The 21,391-nt window shown below is 35.7% G+C and overlaps 1 protein-coding gene across 2 annotated transcripts; it reads left to right on the top strand.

Annotated features, from left to right (window-relative positions):
* The first annotated feature begins 4,669 nt into the window (after nucleotides 1-4,669).
* Nucleotides 4,670-20,404, top strand: LOC101901292 (gonadotropin-releasing hormone receptor). 2 transcript variants are annotated; one of them, XM_005177370.4, is made up of 8 exons: nucleotides 4,670-5,060; nucleotides 9,208-9,599; nucleotides 13,524-13,796; nucleotides 13,958-14,057; nucleotides 14,147-14,360; nucleotides 14,544-14,809; nucleotides 16,615-16,859; nucleotides 19,633-20,404. In XM_005177370.4, exons 2-8 carry the CDS (start codon nucleotides 9,451-9,453, stop codon nucleotides 19,673-19,675), a joined length of 1,290 nt encoding a protein of 429 aa, XP_005177427.1. In that variant the 5' UTR covers nucleotides 4,670-5,060; nucleotides 9,208-9,450; the 3' UTR covers nucleotides 19,676-20,404. The 2 variants fall into 2 exon arrangements, with proteins under 2 accessions (XP_005177427.1, XP_005177426.1); XM_005177369.4 differs by having other exon boundaries at nucleotides 4,670-5,076.
* The last annotated feature ends 987 nt before the right edge of the window (nucleotides 20,405-21,391 follow it).

The raw sequence follows: 21,391 nt of genomic DNA, 5'->3' as shown, positions 1-21,391 counted from the left end.
ATGGTCTACAGCCAATGTGCCTCATAGATTGGAATAATTTTCAAGTTCAGTAGCCAAAGTGTTTTTGCAAAGTAAACATTAATTCTGAAACAACAACTGGGCTGGCCATCGGCGTTAAGTGAGTGAGTGGAGTGCACTTATACCAAGATATTCGGTGAATCAATCAGTGAGACCCTAAGAATCAAAAAGAAAAAAATTGTTTTTAAATATTTTATGTCTGAGTTGACTCCGGTTTTGGCACTTTGGCAGATAAGAAGGAATAGCGTTTTTCAAAAGCAACTTTTAATTCATTGGCTGTTGTTCTAAGAACCAAATAAAAACAGAGACGAGCAGAAGCAAACATAAATATCTAGCCTGTTATGGTTTATTACCTAAGCCATACCATTCCTTTGCCTCCCGAGCTTGCTGTTATGTGTCGAGCGATGAATTATGTCTCTGGCATAACGCTTGGCTTTCCCTGTATTGTAAGATTATTTATAAAAAATCGCAAGAATTGAACTTTGATTTAGTCTGGTTTAGAAATGAAATGCAAAATCAAAAAAAAAAAAAAAAAAGCAAAAAATCATCATCGACACAGTGTATAACAATAATTTGAAAAAAAAAAAAATGAAAAATCATCGCAACTGAATAACAAAATTTTCCAAGAACTAAGGCTGCTATTATCGCGCATTTTAAATATTTTTTTATGTTTGCAAAATATTTGGATTTTTTTAAAATTAAATTTTTTTAAGGATGTTTTCAAGGGCTATGAGGAAGGCATTCCAAATGTTTCAAAATACTGAAATTTAATTGGAGCTCATGACTGTGAAAATAGAAAATTCGGCCAATCCGAACTTTGAATACCCCCATTTGTGACGATTTTGGCAATTTTCAAAAAAAAAAAAAAAAAATAAAATATACCACCGTGGACTGCATAGGCAACTCTTATCATAGGCCATTACAATATTCAAATGCGAAACATGAAAAAATTTGGTGAATAATGTACCTAAAATCATCAAAATATCGAATATCGGGAGGTAACGTTATATGGTGGCTATACGAAGACGTGGACCTGCACAGACAATTTTCTGTCAAAGGCTGTAGTATTCATTACGAACTTGAAATACCAAATTTGAAACAATTCCGGTGAATAATGTCGCTAAAATCATCAAAATACCGAATATCCGGAGGTACCGTTATATGGGGGCTATACGGAGACGTGAACCTGCACAGACAATTTCCTGTCAGAGGATGTAGAATCGATTACGAACTTCAAATGCCAAATTTGAAACAATTCCGGTGAATAATATCGCTTAAATCATTAAAATACCGGATATGGGGAGGTAACGTTATATGGGGGCTTTAAAAATACGTGAACTTGCACAGACAATTTTCTGCTAAAGGCTGTAGTATCCATTACGAACTTCAAATACAAAATTTGAAACAATTCCGATGAATAATGTCGCTCAAATCATCAAAATACCGAATATCGGGAGGTACCGTTATATGGGGGCTATACGGAGACGTGAACCTGCACACTCAATTTTCTGTCAAAGGCTGTAGTATTCATTACGAACTTAAAATACCAAATTTGAAACAATTCCGGTCAATAATGTTGCTGAAATCATCAAAATACCAAATATCGGGAGGTAATGTTATATGGGGGCTATACGGAGACGTGAACCTGCACAGACAATTTTCTCTCAGAGGCTGTAGTGTCGATTACGAACTTCAAATACCAAATTTGAAACATCTCCGGTCTATATCTAAAACCATTAAAATACCAAATATCGGGAGGTAACGTTATATGGGGGCTATACGAAGGCGAGGACCTGCACGGACAATTTTCTGTTTTAGGCAATTACGAACTTTTAATAATGTTGCTAAAATCATCAAAATACCGAATATTGGGAGGTGCCGTTATATGGGGTTATACGAAGGCGTGGATTTGCTCAGACAATTCTCTGTCAGAGGCCTTTTGTGGGTGAAATGCAAGAAGGGTTTCGATTTTTTTTAATGGCGAGATTTGAAGAGCGTTGCATAATGGTTTGGTTCACTTTGAGCTTTTAGTTTCTTAAAATCTTGAACCCTATGGTGGGAGGTACCAGAGGAAATGGTCCGATCTCTACCATCTTTATAGCAGATCTTGTGTTGATTGAAATATTGAGATGTGCCAAGTCTGAATGGAATCGGATGTTAATTTCGCGTTTTATGAGCTCTTTGGATATTCAAAATGTTGCCCCTTTGTGAGGAGGTACCAGAAGGAGAGGATCGATATATCCCATCTTCACAACAGATCTTGTGTCAGTAGAAATAATGGATTGTGTGAAATATAAAGAGAACCTGATACTTATTTAGGATTTTAAAAACTTTTTTGGTTATTCAAAACATTGAACCTTTGTGCGGGAGGTACCAGAAGGAATGCTCCGATCTCTACTGCCTTTATAACAGATCCTGTGTTGATAGAAATATTCAGATAAGCCAAGTCTAAATGGAATCCGACGTTTATTTTACGTTTTATGAGCTTCATGGATATTCAAAATTTTGACCTTTTCTGGGGGAGGCACAAAAAGGAGTGGACCGATACATTCCATCTTAACACCAGACCTTGGGTTAATAAAATTATTGGGATGTGTAAAATTTGAAGACAATCGGACTCATATATCACATTTTAGAAGAGTTGTAATTATTCAAAATGCTGACCCTTTTGTGGGGGAGGTCCTTGATAGACTGGACTGATATTGTCCATTTTCGTACCTGACTTAGCACTGACGCAAATATTAGGATTTGCTAAGTTGGAGCAAAATCGGATTATTCTTTCTCTTTCTGTGCAAAAAATATATTTTTGGAAAATTTCGACTTTTTGTGGGGGAGGTACCAGAACGAGTGAACCAATATTGCCCATCTCCGAACTCAATCTAAGTTTGACAAAAATATTATGATGTACCAAGTTTGGACCAAATCGGATACTTCCTTCGAGAGTTATCGTGCGCACCAGCAAGACAGACACACGGACGCTAGATCGACTCGAAATGCCCTGAAACGGATTTGCTCCAAAGAAACCAAGGGTTTAAAACCGTTATTTCGACTTGGCACATTTTGACTGTATGTTTATTTCTGATAAATTTATCATCTTTTTCCAATTTGCTGCAAGTTTTCTTATAATTCCACAGCATAATAGCCAGTGTCGGGTGTGGAAAATGCCAAGTGGTATTGAAAATACTCGTATTTAGATCAAAACGGCAAATTAGTTTTGAATTCATAGGCCAAATGCTGTTAAATCATATACATATAGGTATGACCACATACAAAGGGACCCCTATAGTTTTTGATGAATTTCGCAATATTTAGGATAGAGCCTTGAAATTTTATGGAGATCTTTGGATCACATCCAGAATAAATGGTAGGTTTTTTTTGGCACCTGACTTTCTTTTAAAATTTTTATAAGGATTCTAGTTGTGTTTTTTTTTAATTTGCAAGGATAAAGTATAAATGTGGTTTTAAGGACTTTTTTAAGAATTATCCTTCGGCTACGAAAACTTTGAATGAGCACTTTTTAACAATATAGCCATAAAAGCCAATATTTTATAGATTTTTTTTTTCAAGGATTGTCAGAGGAAAAAAAATGGGGAGAAGTTTGAATTTTCCAATCTGAGGCAATTGAGTTTTTTTCTCTAGTTCAGCTCAGCCATAATTAGACCTTCGAAAAACTCGGTTTAGCAAACCAAAATTTAAAAAATTTTACGATGTCGCTCGAATATGAGAGAGCCTATGTTCCACGTTTTTAGGTGGGAGTAAAATTCGTTCAAAATCAAAACCTTTTTGTTACTACGCACACAAATCAGAAATCAAAATATTTTTTTTCCACACATTTACACTTTGCTCTATTTTGAGCGATTCTGCTCCCACTCTAATTTTTTGAAAAAGGAGTGTCTCGGGTCTCCTACACAAGATAAATGAGTGAAGAGTAGACTTCTTAAGAAATGCCGCTCTTCCAAAAAACCTGCTCGCGAGCAAATTTTGCTCCCAAGTGAAAATGAGCAAATCTGTGCTCTGGCCATAATAAGTGACTTTCAAGGATGTGTGTTTTCATGGAGCTATATGACATGTGCGTCATAGGTTGCGTATGATTAATTGATGTTCCGTATGGAGCGTATACTCATTGTACACCAATTATACAACAGCTTTCGCAGAAGATAATTATAGTTTTCTCAAATAATTTAAGTTTTATAGGTTATTATTTTATTATCTTAGCTACTAGTCCTTTCACATTCGCATTGGACTTTTTCATACATTTTGTGTTTTTTTTTTAAACAAATTTCCATTCGACTTGAACTCACAGTGCTTGATCTCAATATGCGGGCGAAATCTTATCTTTTAAAACCCGGCGCAAAAAATTCAGATTGAAAACACCAACACACATGCCCACTCACACATTGGGTGTTCATCCTCCTTCCCAGCCAATGGTGGAGGTGGTCGAATAAAGTAGCAACAACAACTACAACAATACATATAATAACAGCCTAGGCTTATCAGTAACATTTTGAACAAATTCGCCCCATAAAATCATTATCAATATCATTATTCTACAAATGCACAGACAGACAGACCCACTGACAGACAGACGGAGATGCGGCTACTGTATAACATGAAATGAAATAAAATTAAGGTTCCTAGATGGAATATTCAAAATTATCTCCTTAGTCTAGAGAATACGCTGAAAACTAAAAGACGTGGAATTTCCATTACGAAGTGTAGTAGACAACAATTGAATCCTCCCGATTCTGAAAAAATAGAACAAACAAAAAAATGAAACGCCAATTATCTAAAAAGAAAGTGATTAAATTATAATGTCGGCGGTGATTACGGTGTGCGAATTCAATGAAATACATGAATTGAAATTATGGCGTTGAAAAGAAGAAAAAGCGCCAGCGTGAATCTAATCGAAAGGAAATAAAATTATAAACTAATAACAACCGGATCCTAAATGCCACAAGAATTTGAAAAATTTGTGGCGCACGAAAAAAGCAAGAATTTGCAAATTTGCGATTAAACGAAAAATAGTGCAGAACAAATAATGTGTATGTGTACATTAAGGTGTGATGAAATTGAAAATATCAAAGAATAGCCAAACATAAAAAAACACAATTTTGTAAAATTTGGAGAAAGGAAAAATCGTATAAAATATACAAGGTGGGGCAAAAGTAGTCCTCCCATCAGAAAATGCTATACATTTTACAATTGGCCCCTAATTTCATAATTACATCCAAAAAACAAAAAAAAAAAAAAACATCGGAATGTCTGTCAAGTACATACAAGGCGGCGCAAAAGTAAACTTTCGATGTTTTTTGCCTGTAATTAAGACATTAGGAACCAATCGTAAAATGTATAGCATTTCTTGATGGGTGGCTTACTTTTGCGCCACCTTGTATATACAGGTTTGCTCTGTTCCAGAACTGCCAGAATGTAAACGTTTTTATGACAATAACAGATTTTTCCTTTATGATGTCGAAAAAATTGCAAAACTAGTAGCTTATTTCAGATTCTGAACCAGAGCAATTATAAAATTAACGAACCGATATTTTATAAAAAAATCGTGTGTAATTACTGACATTACTGATACTATACCCAGTAATTATTTAAAAACAATCATACGCCAGCTAGTAATTTAAATCAAACCGAATTTTTAAACCCTCAGCCGTATGGTATGATTTGGTTGGAGGGTGTGTAGATACAATTAAAATTTCGAATATCTCATTCGTGAAAAAGGGAAGAAGGAATTAATAAGTAAAAAAGCAGCTAAGTTCGGCCGGGCCGAACTATTATTACCCCCTATCATTTGGACAGAACTTGAAAATTTTCAAAAACAAAAACCTAAAACTACAACTCAAATGAAAACCGTTATACGAAGATGTGGACCTGCATACGAATTTTTTTTGTCATAGACTGTAGTACCCATTTCGAACTTCAAATATGAAATTTAAAACAATTCCGATAAATAATGTCGCTAAGATCATGAAAATACCGAATATCGGGAGGTACAGTAAATGGAGGCAATACGAAAAAGTGGACCGACATGACCCATTTACAAGCTTAACCTGCCTACTGGAAAAATATGCATGTATGCATGTAATTTTAGCCTTCCATCTCAATTCGTTCGAAAGATAGCGTGATTACAACAGACAGACGGACATCGCAAAATCGTTTTATAATTTTACGCTGATCCAGAATATACAGGGTGAGATGTAAAACTGCAAACAACTTAAGACTGGTTTCATTTCTAAGCCACTCGTCCGGCAACTGTTAAAATTATTCCAGTGACTGCTCATTATATTGTTTACAAGCCTACAAAAGAATTTTGATGGGAATTTTCCAGAAAAAAAGTTATTTGTGATGGAATTCAAGCGTGATTATGTGATTTCTTTATATTTCGCTAGAAAACCACAAGTGGCTATCGTTAGAGAACTGCAACATTTAAATGTGAATACATCTTTTGTGTCTCGTACCATAGCTCGTTACCGTGATACTGGTAGCGCAGCCCGACGTCAAGGAAGTGGACGGAAGAAAACAGCAACATCAGCAGAAATGGTTCGAAAAGTAAAGAAGCGACTTGCTCGAAACCCTCATCGCAGTGGCCGAAAAATGGCTCGTGAGCTAAACATATCGCAATATTCCATTCGGCAAATATTGAAAAATGAGCTGAAGATAAAGCCATTGAAATTCCAAAAAGTGCAAGAACTTACAACGCAACTGAAAGAAAATAGACTAAAAAGAGCTAAAGAGTTGCTTCGCTTGGCCGAAAGTGGTGAAATGCCGAATTAGGTTTTCTCTCTCTCCGGTGAGAAAATATTCGTTGTCCAGCAGTTTGTTAACAAACAAAATGAGCGTGTTTACTTGCCAAAGAGGTCAGATGAAAATGTGCAACTTCGGTTGGCCACCAGAACTCAAGCGCCGGACATGGTGATGGGGTGGGCCGCCATAACAGCCGATGGTCGCTCTTCGCTCGTATTAATCGACTGTGGCCTCAGAATAAATGCCGAATACTATCGAGAAAATATTTTGGAGGGATCAAGAGGGCCTTGGGCACAGAAACATTTTGGCCGCTGACATTGGACATTCTAACTGGACTCAGCACCATCGCACTCAGCACTCGCCATTCAAGAATGGTTACAAAATGAAGTTCCTCGCTTCATTTCCAGCGCACAATGGTCAACAAAATCTCCGGATACCAATCCGTTGGACTATTGTGTCTGGAGTATTTTAAAAAGCAAGGTTGGCACTAAAAAATACCAAAGTGTTGATCACCTCGCTTCGCCGGGAATGGGCCAAAATACCGCAGAGCAACATTCGGGCAGCGTGTGACGGTTTCATTGGCCAATTCGAACAAATCTAAACTTATTCTAAAATTTGATGCTATTTCCGACAGTTTTTGCTTTCATTCAATAAAATTAAAAAAAAAATAAATTCAAAAATTATGAGTTTGAATTTGTTGCGGTTTTTTTATCTCACCCTGTATATCTCAGCGAACCTGCTGCCTTCAACGTTAATTCGCTGAAAATAAATTCTTTTGAATTGAAACACCGATGTTCAACATCATCATTCCATAATCTTGCTTTTCATGCTTAAAAGTTTGCTTTCACTTGTGGCAGTAGATCAATAGTTACTTCGAGGGAGCCTTCAGCCACGAAAATGTTGTGGATAATATTTTTTTTTGCTGTTCTAATATCGGGTTGTAAACTAAAGATCTCATTCTTCAAAATCGGAGTTTTTTTTCAAAAACGTTTAGTTATGACGTTTGCGGATAATTGCGGATATTTTTATACATTCTTTCAAAGTGTCATGGATTTTTAAGATTTTTTCGATGACTTCGTTCTTGAAAATCGGGGTTTTAGTATTTATTATCAAGACATACATCTGCAAATATTCACGTCCAAAAAATGTAAATAAGGTTTTTTCAAGGACTTCATTTCTGGAAGTTGTAAGAGATTTTCTTTAGGAACTTCTTGTTCCAAAAATTTTATCTTTAAGATTTTTTTTTTAAGAATTTCATGCCGGAAATAGTGTTTTTTATGAATAATTTTTTTTAGGAAACCGTGTATTTTTTAAGGAAATCGTGGAGGACATTTCAAGATCTTCAGCCTAAATATTTCAGGTACAGTGCCTTATTACGATTTTAGGCTTTTGTTTTTGTCTCAACGACTATTTTTTATTCTGCACATATATTGCTAAAACATTCTCCTCATCTAAAATTGAAAGCAAATATTATTCCCCACCTCTCTAACGCTCATACTCACATCTAAAAAAGAACCAAACCAACCAAATAATAGTCACAAGCAACAACTTTTTGTTTATTTATAAATTTCGTTATTACGTGCAAGACAAACCAATTTTAAAACAAATATTATTATTTATTGGCCATATTTGCAAAAAAACACACACACACGCGCGCACACATGATATCAAAATATTTATTTTTATGTTTCCTTAAAAATAAATTCCAGTATTTTTATTTACATTTTTCCCCAAAAAAGATTTTCCAAAACACCAACAACAAGTTTAAAACTTAAAAGGGAAGTGAAACCCACACACACACACAAGCGTACATATCCAGAATAATTAATAAGACCACATGATATTTGTTGAACCATTCCGAGTGGCAGCCGATCGAAAGAAGTGCCTTCTGGTGGCGGCCTACACCCTCCGCACTCACAACACAACACATTCCTCCAAGTGAAAACATTCCAAAGAAAAATATTGAATTTAAATAAACTAAAAACTTGTGGAAATTTAAATTGTCTACTTTGCAAAAACCCCGCAAACTGAGAAAAACTAGCCGAAACGAAACAAAACATAAATTCCGAAACAAATCAGTAAACAAAATTGCAAATTTATTTTCAATAAAAGATCATTGCGCGTAAATATTAGCTAATAAATGGTTAGCGGGCCGCCTCAACTACTATCAATTAACTCAGGAAAAACAAATAACAGACAGAGCAGTTCATAACAGCAGCAACAACAATAACAACAGCTACAACAACGTAACAATTAAAGAAAATTAAAGAGTGTCGATTTTTATGAAATGCCATTCGTCGGCCTGTGTGTGTGTGGTCGTGTACTTTGAGCTTTCTCTGACAAATATGTAAACGATTCTCTCCGAAAAAAACATCTCCAACATGTCTGTGTACCTGTGTGAGTGAGTAATTCCTTTTTCTTCTTATTTTCTAACAGTAATCAGTCAATTGTCTGTCTGATTTGAAACAAAACAAAAAAAAAACAATTGGTTTTTGTTCCCGGGTTTTTTTATTTCAAACAATACCAACTCAAAACATCAATCATCAACAACAATAACAAAAAACAACAACACCACCGTCTTCATACTATCGCTTAAATCTAAATAATCACAACAACGCCAACAACATTGTCTTATCAAAACAAATAAACAATTGTGGATTTATTTGACAAAACGCCACGATGTCAGAACAAGAGGTAAATGAGAAAATCTACGACCATCGTGTCCTCACCGACTGGTCGAATGTCAACAACAACACCAACGGCACCATGCACTACTCGAAGGATATGATTTTCAACGATGGCCATCGTTTGTCGATAACAGTCTACAGGTATGTACAGTGGTGGGTAAAGATATTTAATTGGAGGTGAGAGTATAACTAAAAGAGTCGTGTCAAAAGTAAAGAAAATGTAATCGTGTTTGTGTGCTCAATTGAAGGAATTAAATACATAATTTTTAGAAATAAATCGACAGGACTATGGGTTCTGTAGGAACGAGAAAAATGAATGGGGAGCTTACTAAAACGGGAAAATTTATTGAAAATGGTCGAAAGCCGAAAAATCAAGGCATCTGGGGGTGAGTTTGTTTGAGGGTTCAATATTATATTATTTATTGCCATTAATTTATATCAATGTGTCAGGGTATTTATTACATTATATTTATACTTAATGGCCATAGAATAAAAAACATGTAAAAAAGCTCTAAGTTCGGTCGGGACGAATTTTGAATACCCTCCACAATTGGGAACGAATTTGGCAATTTTCAAAAAAAAAAAAAAAAAACAAATAATAATAATAAATAAAATAAATAAATAAAAAAAACTTTGAAAATTCTGTTATACGGGGGCTATTCGAAGACGTGGGCCTGCACAGACAATTTTCTCTCTTAGGCTGTAGTATCCATTACGAACTTCAAATACCAAATTTGAAACAATTCCGGTGAATAATGTCGCTAAAATCATCAAAATACCGAATTTCGAGAGGTATCGTTATATGAGGGCTATACGAAGACCTGGACCTGCACAGACAATTTTCTGTCTTAGGCTGTATTATCCATTTTGAAATTCAAATACCAAATTTGAAACATTTCCGGTGAATAATGTCCCTAAATTCGTCAAAATATCGAATATCGGGGGGAACTTTTGTATGTGGGCTATACGATATTGTGGACCTATATAGATATTTCTCTTCCAGGATGTAAAGTGCTTAGAAAGAACTTCTAGTGTGGATTTTTAGATAATTCCATTAAAAAATGTAGCTAAAATCATCAAAATACCGTATATCGGTAGGTATCCTTACATGGTAGATATACGATATCGTAGACCTATATAGACAATACTCTTCCAGGGTGTAAAGTACTCAGGAGGAACTCCTTTTTCAGATTTTTAGACAATTTCATTCAAAAATAATAATACAATAATCAAAATACCGAATATCTGGGAGTATCGTTGCATGGGGGCTATACGATATCGTGGATCTATATAAACAATTCCCTTCCAGGGGGTAGAATAGTCACGAAGAACTCCTCACGTAGGATTTCGATGAGTTACAAATGGAATGATGAACTTAATATACTCTCCTTACTATGTATGGTGGAGGGTATAACATGTACTAAGAATTGAATATTTGACAAACGGACTGTACTAGAAAACTGAAATTTGGATTAAGGGTCACAGATGGAGTGCAGAATAGATGTATTAAAGGGTTTTTGGAAATCCGAACTTAAAGGTTACGAAAAGTTTTAAAATGGTACCGGACTTCTAAAAATGTGTCATTTGAACGGATAGAGCTAGAAACTTGAAATTTGTTATGAATATCAAGGTTGGGAAGTAAGTTTGATATATGAAGGTGCTTTTTCAAATGTGTACTAAGTGTGTGAACTGTACTAAATTTTTTACAGTTTGGTTTAGGTTGAACGTAGGAAGTTGAAACTTTGCAATTTTGTATTGGAGTCCTTGTTGGTGGTAGGTTTGCGATAAAGTGGTGATTTTGACACATTTACTAGCTCAGGAAAAGTACAAAATACTACTGTATTTGGTACAATTTGGTACTGAATGAACAGTTAGTGCTAGAAACTTGAAATTTTTTATTGGGGTAGATGTCTCTTGTGTAGCCTTGTAAATCTGTACTATAATTGTATGAAAAGTACCAAATGGTACTATATTTTCCATTGGGTGAAGGGATAGAGATAAAATTCTGAAATTTGATATTTAGATTACTAAGGGCAATCTGTTGAGATTTCAAGGTGGTTTCTAGATGCATCCCAAATTTGAACATAAAAGAACTAAATGGTGCTAAATTTGGTATTGAGTGAAGGAATAGGACAGAAATCCGTAAATTTGAAATTGAGATCTCTGTTGGTATCTGGAATTGAAGTGTGGAGGTGGCGTAAGAAATATATACTATAATTGTACGTTAGTACTAGATTTAGTATTGGGTGAAGGAATAGAGCTGAAATCCTGAAATTTGATATAGATGTCGCTGTGGCTAAGATATAGAGGTGGTGCTGGAAATGTGTACTTTAATTGTTCCAAAAGTACTGAGTGGTACTAAGTTGGGTATTGGGTAAAGGGATGGAGCTGGAACCCCAAAATTTGATATTAAGTTGGTATCTGGGACTGAGATATCGTTGTGGTTTTCCAAATGCGTACTATAATTGTTCAAAAACTACTAAATCACACTAATTTTGGATCACTTTTGGTGTCTAGGCTAGAAAGATGATATTGAGGTCACTGTTGGTTTCTAGGATTTACATATGGAGACATTGAATACGTTTTTGGAGCAATTGGATGAGGCTTAATTGTGCAATTTTTTTACGAATAGCCTCCTTGGTAAACTGTAAAATTAAAGATTTTGAAGACTTTTTATACCCTACACGTTTTTGGTTTTGGTATAGCCATCTTCTAGCGGTTTTTTATGATATTCGCTGCTTTTTTTCACGGATTTGTCTAAAAATTAGTATTTGTAAGTCATAAAGGGTTTTAACTCCGGTGGCGAAATATTGTATGTGTAGGTCGACATTGTTGTATAACCACCATATACCTTCCGATATTCGGTATTTTGATAATTTTTGCCACATTTTTCCACGGATTTGTCTAAAAATTTGCGTGGCGGAACACGCTTTGGTATAGCCCCCATATAACGATACCTCCGGAAATTCTGTATTTTGATGATTTTTCCCACATTTTTCCACGGATTTGTCTATAAAGTGGTATTTGTGGTTCATAATGGGTTCTAGCTTCGGTGGCAGAACATTGAGTATTTAGGTCCATATTTTCTTATAGCGCACAATACCCTCTAATATTAGGTATTTGATAATCCTAGTCACATTTACCCATGAAATTGTTTCAAATTTGATATTTAAGAAGATTTGATAGATGACAATCCTTGTAGTATAAAATTGTCTATGTAGGTTCCCGTTTTGGTATAGCCTCCACATAACGGCCTTATTAACTTTTTGGTTTTTTGAAAAGTTCAACAGCAGTATCCAAAGGTCTTACTGGTATTTGTAGGTTAAGGTGAAACATGTTTGAACTCAGTTACTTTTTCATAAATATTTTTTTTTAGCCTATGGTTTTTTTTTTTCTTAATGTTGTTTTACTTGCTAAATTTTCTAATGAAGGTTACATGTAAGCAAGTGTCCTTTCCAGAACTGCAAGAATGTGGAAATTTTCACTAAGATAACCGCTTTTCCCTTTATGATATGCAAAACTCGTGGTTTCTTGCAGGTTGATACTACTTTCTAAATGTCGAAAGGTCATTTATTACTAGTACAAATTATAAATCGTTTGAATTTTAAAAATCCTTAAAACTTCAATACTTTGCGTTGGACGCCATTTCAAGCAGTTTTGGAAAAAAATCGTTGACATAAGAAAAGTTTCTCCTGACCATCGAAGATGTTTGTGAGAATATTAAATTGTTTTTGAAAACATAGCAATTAAATCATGTTGTTGTTGTTGCTATAGAATCAATTTCTATTAATAACAACAAACTGCATGTATTTATTTCATCTCAAAGGAAGGGTTAAATGCATTTGTAATACTATTTTAAAAATAACAAAATTATTATCAACTTTCACGGTCTATATAAATGAATAAATAAGTAAACATCAAGCGATTACTTTGTTTACGATTTGACATCTTACTTTGTACTCTCCCTCTCAAACTCACCCGCCACACACAACCCATCCCAAAGTCCGAGGGAAATGAAATTCGATCTCTTACTCTCATTTCTTTCTTTCTTTACCGTTACCGCAGCATTCTTTTTGTTATCTCAACGATTGGCAATTCAACGGTGTTGTATCTGCTGACCAAGCGACGTTTGCGTGGTCCATCGCGTATTGACATCATGCTAATGCATTTGGCAATAGCCGATCTGATGGTGACGTTTCTGCTGATGCCATTGGAGATCGCGTGGGCATACACGGTGCAATGGAAATCGACAGACTTCATGTGTCGCCTCATGAGTTTCTTTCGAGTGTTTGGCCTGTATCTATCTGGTTTCGTTTTGGTATGCATATCAATTGATAGGTAAGTAGTGGTGGGGGAGGGGAGGGCAGGGGAGGTTGGCAAAAGGGAGCAATGGATGGAGGTAACTACTCTTCATCCTTGGGGCGATGTAGAAGCAGATAATGTTGTTGCAAGTCTTTTAAAGAGATTTGTGATGTCGTTTTGTTGTCTTGTTCTGTTAGATATTATGCCATATTGAAGCCTCTGAAGCTATCCACTAATCGTGGCCGGATTATGTTGACCATTGCCTGGTGCAGTTCTGTGGTGTGTAGCCTACCTCAGGTTAGTAACAATTTGCATGTCTTCAAGACGTCCATCTTCATGCTTTGATGTTGCTCTATCTGCGTGTGTGTGTGTTTGTGTTTTTGCAGGCCTATTTCTTCCACTTGGAGGAGCATCCCAAAGTGAGCGGCTACTTCCAGTGTGTGACGTTTCACTCATTTCCCAGCGAATTCCATCACATTATGTACCAAATTGCCACCATGTGTGCCATGTATGCCTGTCCGTTGATCACCTTTATCTATTGCTACGGTTCCATATATTTGGAAATCTATCGCAAGAGCCAGCGCATAGTCAAAGGCATTGGTAAGTATGGGAGGGCAGCATGGGCGTACAACTGCCGCAACGAACAGAATATGCGTGTAAGGTGACAAGTGATTTACGTGAAATTTAGGAACGAACACCAACATTGGCTGCTGTGTTCCGCCAGAAGGCCTTGTGTGTTCGGTGTGTGCGTTTGCTTTTATTTTTCTCTTATCTCTTTTGCAGAACGCTTTCGCCGTTCCAACGATGATGTTTTGAGTCGTGCCAAAAAGCGCACTCTGAAGATGACCATAACCATTGTGATTGTTTTCCTCATCTGCTGGACGCCCTATTACATTATAGCCATGTGGTATTGGTTCGACAAGACATCGGTGGATAAGGTCAGCGCCCTTGTCAGCAAGTCCCTATTTATATTTGCCTGCACGAATTCATGCATGAATCCCATAGTTTATGGAGCATTCAATATACGTGGACGCATTGGAAATAATGCGGTAAGTTATTCGAATTTTCAAAGGGTTAAGGGAAAGTTGGTGGGAATGAAATGTCAGTCAATCATGGAAAATACAGTGAGGGGTAACAAAAAACTAATATTCTTATTTTACCTGATATTAGGGCCTGTTTCTGTCATATCAAAGTGAACGTAAAAGAAACAAGTGAAAAAAACGTGGACCTACATAGGCATTGTTTGTCATAAGTAAATCCCATGTTAAAATTCGAAACTTGAAATAAACGGTGAATAATGTAGCTAAAATCCTCAAAATATCGTATATAGGGAGGTACCGTTATATCGAAGCTGTGCGAAGACCTGGACCAGTACAGACAATTTTCTTTCACAGGCTGTAGCATCCATTACGAACTTCAAATAAGACATCTCAAACAATTTCGGTGTGTATTGTACCTCAACTCGTCAAAATACCAAATATCGGGAGGTACTGGTATATGGGGCCTATACGAAGATCTGGACCTGCATAGACAATTTTCTGTCCCAGACTGTAGTTCCCATTACGAACTCTAAATACGTAATTTGAAACAATTCCGGCGAATAATGTCGCTAAAATCATCAAAATACCGAATATCGGGAGGTGCCTTTATATGGACCTGCGTAGCCAGTTTTCTGTCACGAACTGTAGTTCCCATCACGAACTAACATAACGAAATTTGAAACAATTCCGGTGAAAAATGTCGCAAAAAACATCAAAATACCGAATATCGGGAGGTACCGATATTTAGGGACTATACGAAGACGTGGACCTGCATAGACAATTTTCTGTCCCAGACTGTAGTTCCCATTACGAACTCTAAATACGTAATTTGAAACAATTCCGGCGAATAATGTCGCTAAAATCATCAAAATACCGAATATCGGGAGGTACCGATATTTAGGGACTATACGAAGACATGGACCTGCACAGACAACTTTCTGTCTTAGGCTGTAGTATCCATTACCAACTTCAAACATCAAATTTGAAACAATTCCGGTCCACAATGTCGCTAAAATCATCCGAATACCGAATATCGGGAGGTGCCGTTATATTGAGGCTATACGAAGAGGTGGACCTGCACGAACTTAAATGAACTTCAAATACCAAATTTGTCGCTTATATTACCAAAATAGTCAGGTACCTTTATATGGGAGCTATACCAAAACGTGGACTTACATGGTCCATTTTCAACACCAAGAGTCCTGCAGACATAATATACATTTGAGTAAAATTTTATCAACCTACTTAATCTCGTTCTGAAGCTAGAGTGATTTCCACAGATGGACGGACGGACATCGCTAAATCGACATAGAATTTTGCACTGATCAAGAATATATATACTTTGTGGGGTCTAAAATATATATATCGAGGTATTACAAACGGAATGACAAACTTAATTTATCCTCTATAATATGGTGGAGGGTATAAACATCCATATAATGAGTATTTTTTAAATTAAATAAAAATCAAAATTTAGGAATATGTGTGTTTTTTCCGAATTCACTTTCGACTCGTGATACAAGAACAGGCCATTAATACAATTTTTCAAAAAAATTGGTCGTTTATTTATGCCAATTTGATAACTTAATTTTGTCCCTCACTGTATGTTTACATCTCTCTTTTTCTCTTTGAGCTGTTAAATGAATGTGTTGACAAGTGTGACCATGGCTTAATGAGAAATACGATATATTACCGTTACAAAACACATCTCAGAGAGAAATAGATATCAACTTCCGTATAACAGATCTGCTGAATACTTTGACATATATTCGAAGATTAATTTCTTTACTTTAACAAAACGCAATTCATTTCAGTCAACAATAAGTAATCGCCATACCTCCCTGTACAATCGTGGAGATTCATCGAATCAATTGCCCAAACATTTGCTCAATCTCAGTGAGGGCAGTGCAAAAACGGGCAGTACTCACATCAACCAGACGGACACAACAGATATATCGATCAATCACAAAATCAATGAGACTACAACAACAGCGAACGGTTGTACAGAAATCAGTAATAAAGTCGATGAGGTCTCCGGATCACCAGTTATATGTATAAAGTGAGTATTATTCAACAATTGTTAATGCCGCAACAGGTCATAGAGATCGGAGGTTTATGAAATAATTAAAATGATGAACTATTAATTAATTTATCCAATCGTGCGTCAATACAATTTTAATGAATGGCCGAGGCGGCAGTATTATCACAAATATTTATCAAATTGCATGCCATCCCTCCTTCTTTGTGAAATATTAGTTGAGAGCACAATGTGTTATATTAAAATATTAATTCCGATCCATTTGAGAGAAGAGAAAATGGAACGAATCAACAAACAGTGGTTTGTAGAAGATATGGAAATTTACTACTATACAGGGTGAGATGAAAAAACTGCAACCAACTTCAGACTGCTATCATTTCAAAACCATTCGTCCGACAGCTGTTAAAATTATTTCAGTGACAGCTTATTATATTATTTACAAGCGCAAGCGTGAGAATTTTCCAAAAAAAAAAAAAAAAAAAAATAAATAAATAAAATTATTCGTGATGGAATTTAAACGTGACAGTGTGATTTCTCTATATTTGGCTGGAAAACCACAAGTGGCTATCGTTGGAGCACTCCTTCATTTAAATGTGAATAAATTTTTTGTGTCGCGTACCATCGCTTGTTACCGTGATACTGGTAGTGTAGTCCGTTAAGGAAGTGGACAGAAGAAAACAGCAACATCAGCAGAAATGGTTCGAACAGCGATTTGTAAATTGAAATTCCAAAAATTAAAAGAACTTACACCTCACCTATTGCGGAAAATAGAATCAAAGAGCTAAAGTGTTGCTTCGATGGGCCGAAAGTGGTGAACTGCCGAATTTGGTTTTCTCCGATGAGAAAACATTCGTTGTCCAGCAGTTTGTAAATAAACAAAATGATCGTGTTTACTTGCCAAAGAGGTCAGCTGAAAATGTGCACTTTCCGTTGGCCACCAGAACTCAAGGCAGGCAAACATTTTGGCCGCAGACCTTGGACATTCCAACAGGACTCAGCATCATCGCAATCAGCGAGCGCCACCCTAGAATGGTTCCAAAATGAGGTTCCTCGCTTCATTTCCAGCGCACAATGGCCACCAAAACCTCCGGATACCAATCCATTCGACTATTATTTCTGGAGTATTTTGAAAAGCAAGGTACGCACTGAAAAATACAAAAGTGTCGATCACCTCAAGCAATCGCTTCGCCGGGAATGGACCAAAATACCGCAGAGCAACATTCGGGCAGTGGGTTACGGTTTCATTGGTCGTTTGGAGGCCATAATTCGTGTCAAAGGTGACCAATTCGAACAAATCTAAACTTAATCTAAAATTTGATGCTATTTCCGACATTTTTTGCTTTCATTCAATCAAATTAAAAAAATGTAAAAAATATGGTGTTTGACTGTGTTGAAGTTTTTATTATCTCACCCTGTATCTTTAATCGATTTCAGGATTATTTTGCACCAAATGGCTAAGATCATCCCAAATGAACTGAATTTTGGCACTTCCGAAGGAATTCAGCCCAGAAGCAAGTACTTCAAAGATTGGTAGAATCGGTTCAGCTATAGCTTTAGCTCCCATATATATGTTTCATCCGATTTGATGTTAAAGTCCCTCACATGCGGAGTATGCACTCCACAACAATGACATTTGATACCGGATATCATATACAGCTCAAAAATACCTCTGTCAAATTTTATTGAGATCGGATCAGATTTGGATATAGCTCCCATATGTCAAAAATCCTGAATTGTGGTACATCCAACCGAATTCAGTCTAGAAGCAAGTACACCAAATTTGGTGAAATGTTTAAGTCCCTCTCATTCGTAATATCCATTCGACAACAATGATATTTGGTACCACATATCTAATAGAGATCGAAAATACTTCTGCCAAATTTTATCAATCGGTTCAGATATATCTTCAACCGATTTCGAGTTAATTGTGCACCAAATGACCAATATCTGTCCAAAAGTCCTGAAGTTTGTACATATGACCGAATTCAGTCTAGAAGTAGGTACATCAGGAAATCGGGTCAGATGTAGCTATAGCTCCCATATATATATTTCATCCGATTTTGTGTTTAAGTACCTCAAATTCGTAATATCCATTCGACAACAATGATATTCGGTATCAGATATCTTATAGAGCTCGGAAAAATCTTTGCCATCAAGATCAGCTAAGATTTGGTTATAGCTCCTAAATATTCTCAATTCGATTTCAGTTTTATTGTACAAATGCTGGCTAACATCAGCCCGGATTGAATGAATTTCGGGATGAATATAGTGAAAATCGATTCAGAATTGGATATGCCTTCCAAATATTAGTTCCCTCTGAAAACAAACTACTCTAAAGCCAAATGTTGATAGGTGGTTTGATCTACTTCAAATAAATTCTTTTGTAACGGGAGCTCTACTAAATATGCATAGTGCTGTAGGGTATCATATAGTCGGTCCCGCCCGACTTTTGACTTTTCCTTAATGGTTTTTACCTGTTAATATTATATTTGTAATAATTGACTAAATGCCAATTCCATTTCTTCTAACCACTGTCTTTATTTAATTTACCTAATTGAGTTATTGATTTGATAACAGATGATTATTGATTACATTGTTCAGATGATGGCAAACAAATGTTCAAAATCGTGACTTACATTGGCCTGTTGCGGCTAACATTCAATTAAATTGATGATGAATGTGTATTGCGATCGGTAGATGGTCGGATGGCTATGCAAATGTCTGTGTGTTCAACACTTTTCATTTTAATAATCTTGTTTGTTTTTGTTTTCTTTCTGTTTTCATCTATTTTCAGTTGTGTTGACTCAATTGAACTCTCTAATCGGCAGAAATCGTAATTAGACAACATCAACGGCAACGGCAATGGCAGCAACAACAACCATAACGGCAACCGAGGAATGCTCATTAGTAAAACTATAGCTCAATATTAAGTCTGGATTTGAGAAAAGATGATGGGAGAGAGAGAGAGGCAGAGAGAATGCGGCTGTCAAATAAGAGTCTTTTACTTTACATGATTAACATTTCATGTAATTTCTCTGGCCAGAGAAAAAAATGATATTTTTTGTTTTGAAAAACTTTCAGTTTGATCTTGGATTAAGTATGGAATTAAGAAGCAAAATAACAACAATAATACTGGCATTATAGGAGAGAAGGGGCTTTATTGAGGCATTCACTCATATACATATAAACATTGCTATTAAATGTAAATAATATGTTATTAACATAATTTAGTTGTATTAGATTATCTTGTGCTACTATTTCACCTTCTCGATGGCTCCCTCCCTCCTGCTCTTCATGGTGGATCAGATACAGATTAGAGTGCTAATGCCAATAATCGTATCGTATTGTTGTTGTTATTATGTTTGCTTATTTCCAGTTTAATGGTGTGGTCTGGTGTTGGAGGCACACGATTCTCTTTAGTTTTGAATTCCTACTGTGTATGTAGTTGTAGTTTTTTTTTTTTTAGTTTAAATAGTTAAATTTATATATTTTTAGATTTATAAGCGTACAGCAAAAAAACAACAACACTACTATTTATTTATGTCAATAAAATAACAACAAACAGACTAATTCTTTCCCTACATGGAGATCATCATCATCATCATCACCATGGAAATCACATTAATTAAGTAGTTTTTTTTTTTTTGGTTTAATATAATCGATTTTTAATTTGTTTATAGATAGTCAGTCAATCGTTGTTTCTTTTTATGTTTCGTTTGGAACAATACAAGACATTATAATTTTCAAATTAGTTTTAGGCCGTTCGATCTTATCAGAAGATTCCAGTCTCATTTGTTTTTTTGGCAAAAATGCATAATGTATGATTGGCGACGACGGTGGTGGCAGTGGCAGTGCGTGATTTTCATGAATACAAATCGTTATTTAATTAATGTTTATTGTATGGTGTCAATGATATTTTAAAAACGATATCCATTGACTGACCGCCCCTGGGCCACACAGATGCTGAAACGAAACTGTCATATATTTTAAAATTTTAATTGAAGGCATTGATGTTTGTTGTTCGAAGAAAGAAGAAGGAAGTATCTTGAGGGGGGAGGGGGCGTTTTGTTGAAAATATCAAGTCATTTTGAATTTTACATCTTTGGAAGTTGAATTCTTAATTAGCAAAAAATAAAGTAATTAAAAGGGGAGGTGATGTGGTGCAGAGTTGGGGAATTATACACATTATGTTTCTATCAAAGATTGACAGACTTTTATAAAGAAGACATTATATGAGAAAAACACAGCATGTCACAGATCTTTCATCCATAAAGTATAACACTTTTGGATTAGTGTTATACTTTATGGATGAAAGAGCTGTTACTGCTATATTATTTTTACAGAATGTCTTCATTATATTTAGGTATTTTATTGACACTTATGTTATATGGTAGCTCCGTTCTAGAATGTGTAAAACTCGACTCCTTTAACGATTTTAGCAATTTTTTAACAGAAGCATGTCCCTATACCTGAAAAACTACCAGAGTGCAGGCAAATTGAAGTGAAGATAAGCAAAAAATGTCAGCCAATCTCGCTCTATATAAAACGCTGAT

The sequence above is a fragment of the Musca domestica genome, unplaced genomic scaffold (genome assembly GCF_030504385.1).
Source record: "Musca domestica strain aabys unplaced genomic scaffold, Musca_domestica.polishedcontigs.V.1.1 32, whole genome shotgun sequence".
Classification (NCBI taxonomy): Eukaryota; Metazoa; Arthropoda; class Insecta; order Diptera; family Muscidae; genus Musca; species Musca domestica.
The sequence above is the reverse complement of the archived record's forward strand: the minus strand, read 5'-3'. Positions and strand labels throughout refer to the sequence as shown.

Excerpts from the sequence above, each read along its gene's own strand:
- LOC101901292 (XM_005177370.4), top strand. The coding sequence starts at position 9,451 with ATGTCAGAACAAGAGGTAAATGAGAAAATCTACGACCATCGTGTCCTC. Across the intron at positions 9,600-13,523 it reads TTGTCGATAACAGTCTACAG|CATTCTTTTTGTTATCTCAA; the intron begins GTATGTACAGTG and ends CCGTTACCGCAG. Across the intron at positions 13,797-13,957 it reads GTATGCATATCAATTGATAG|ATATTATGCCATATTGAAGC; the intron begins GTAAGTAGTGGT and ends TTGTTCTGTTAG.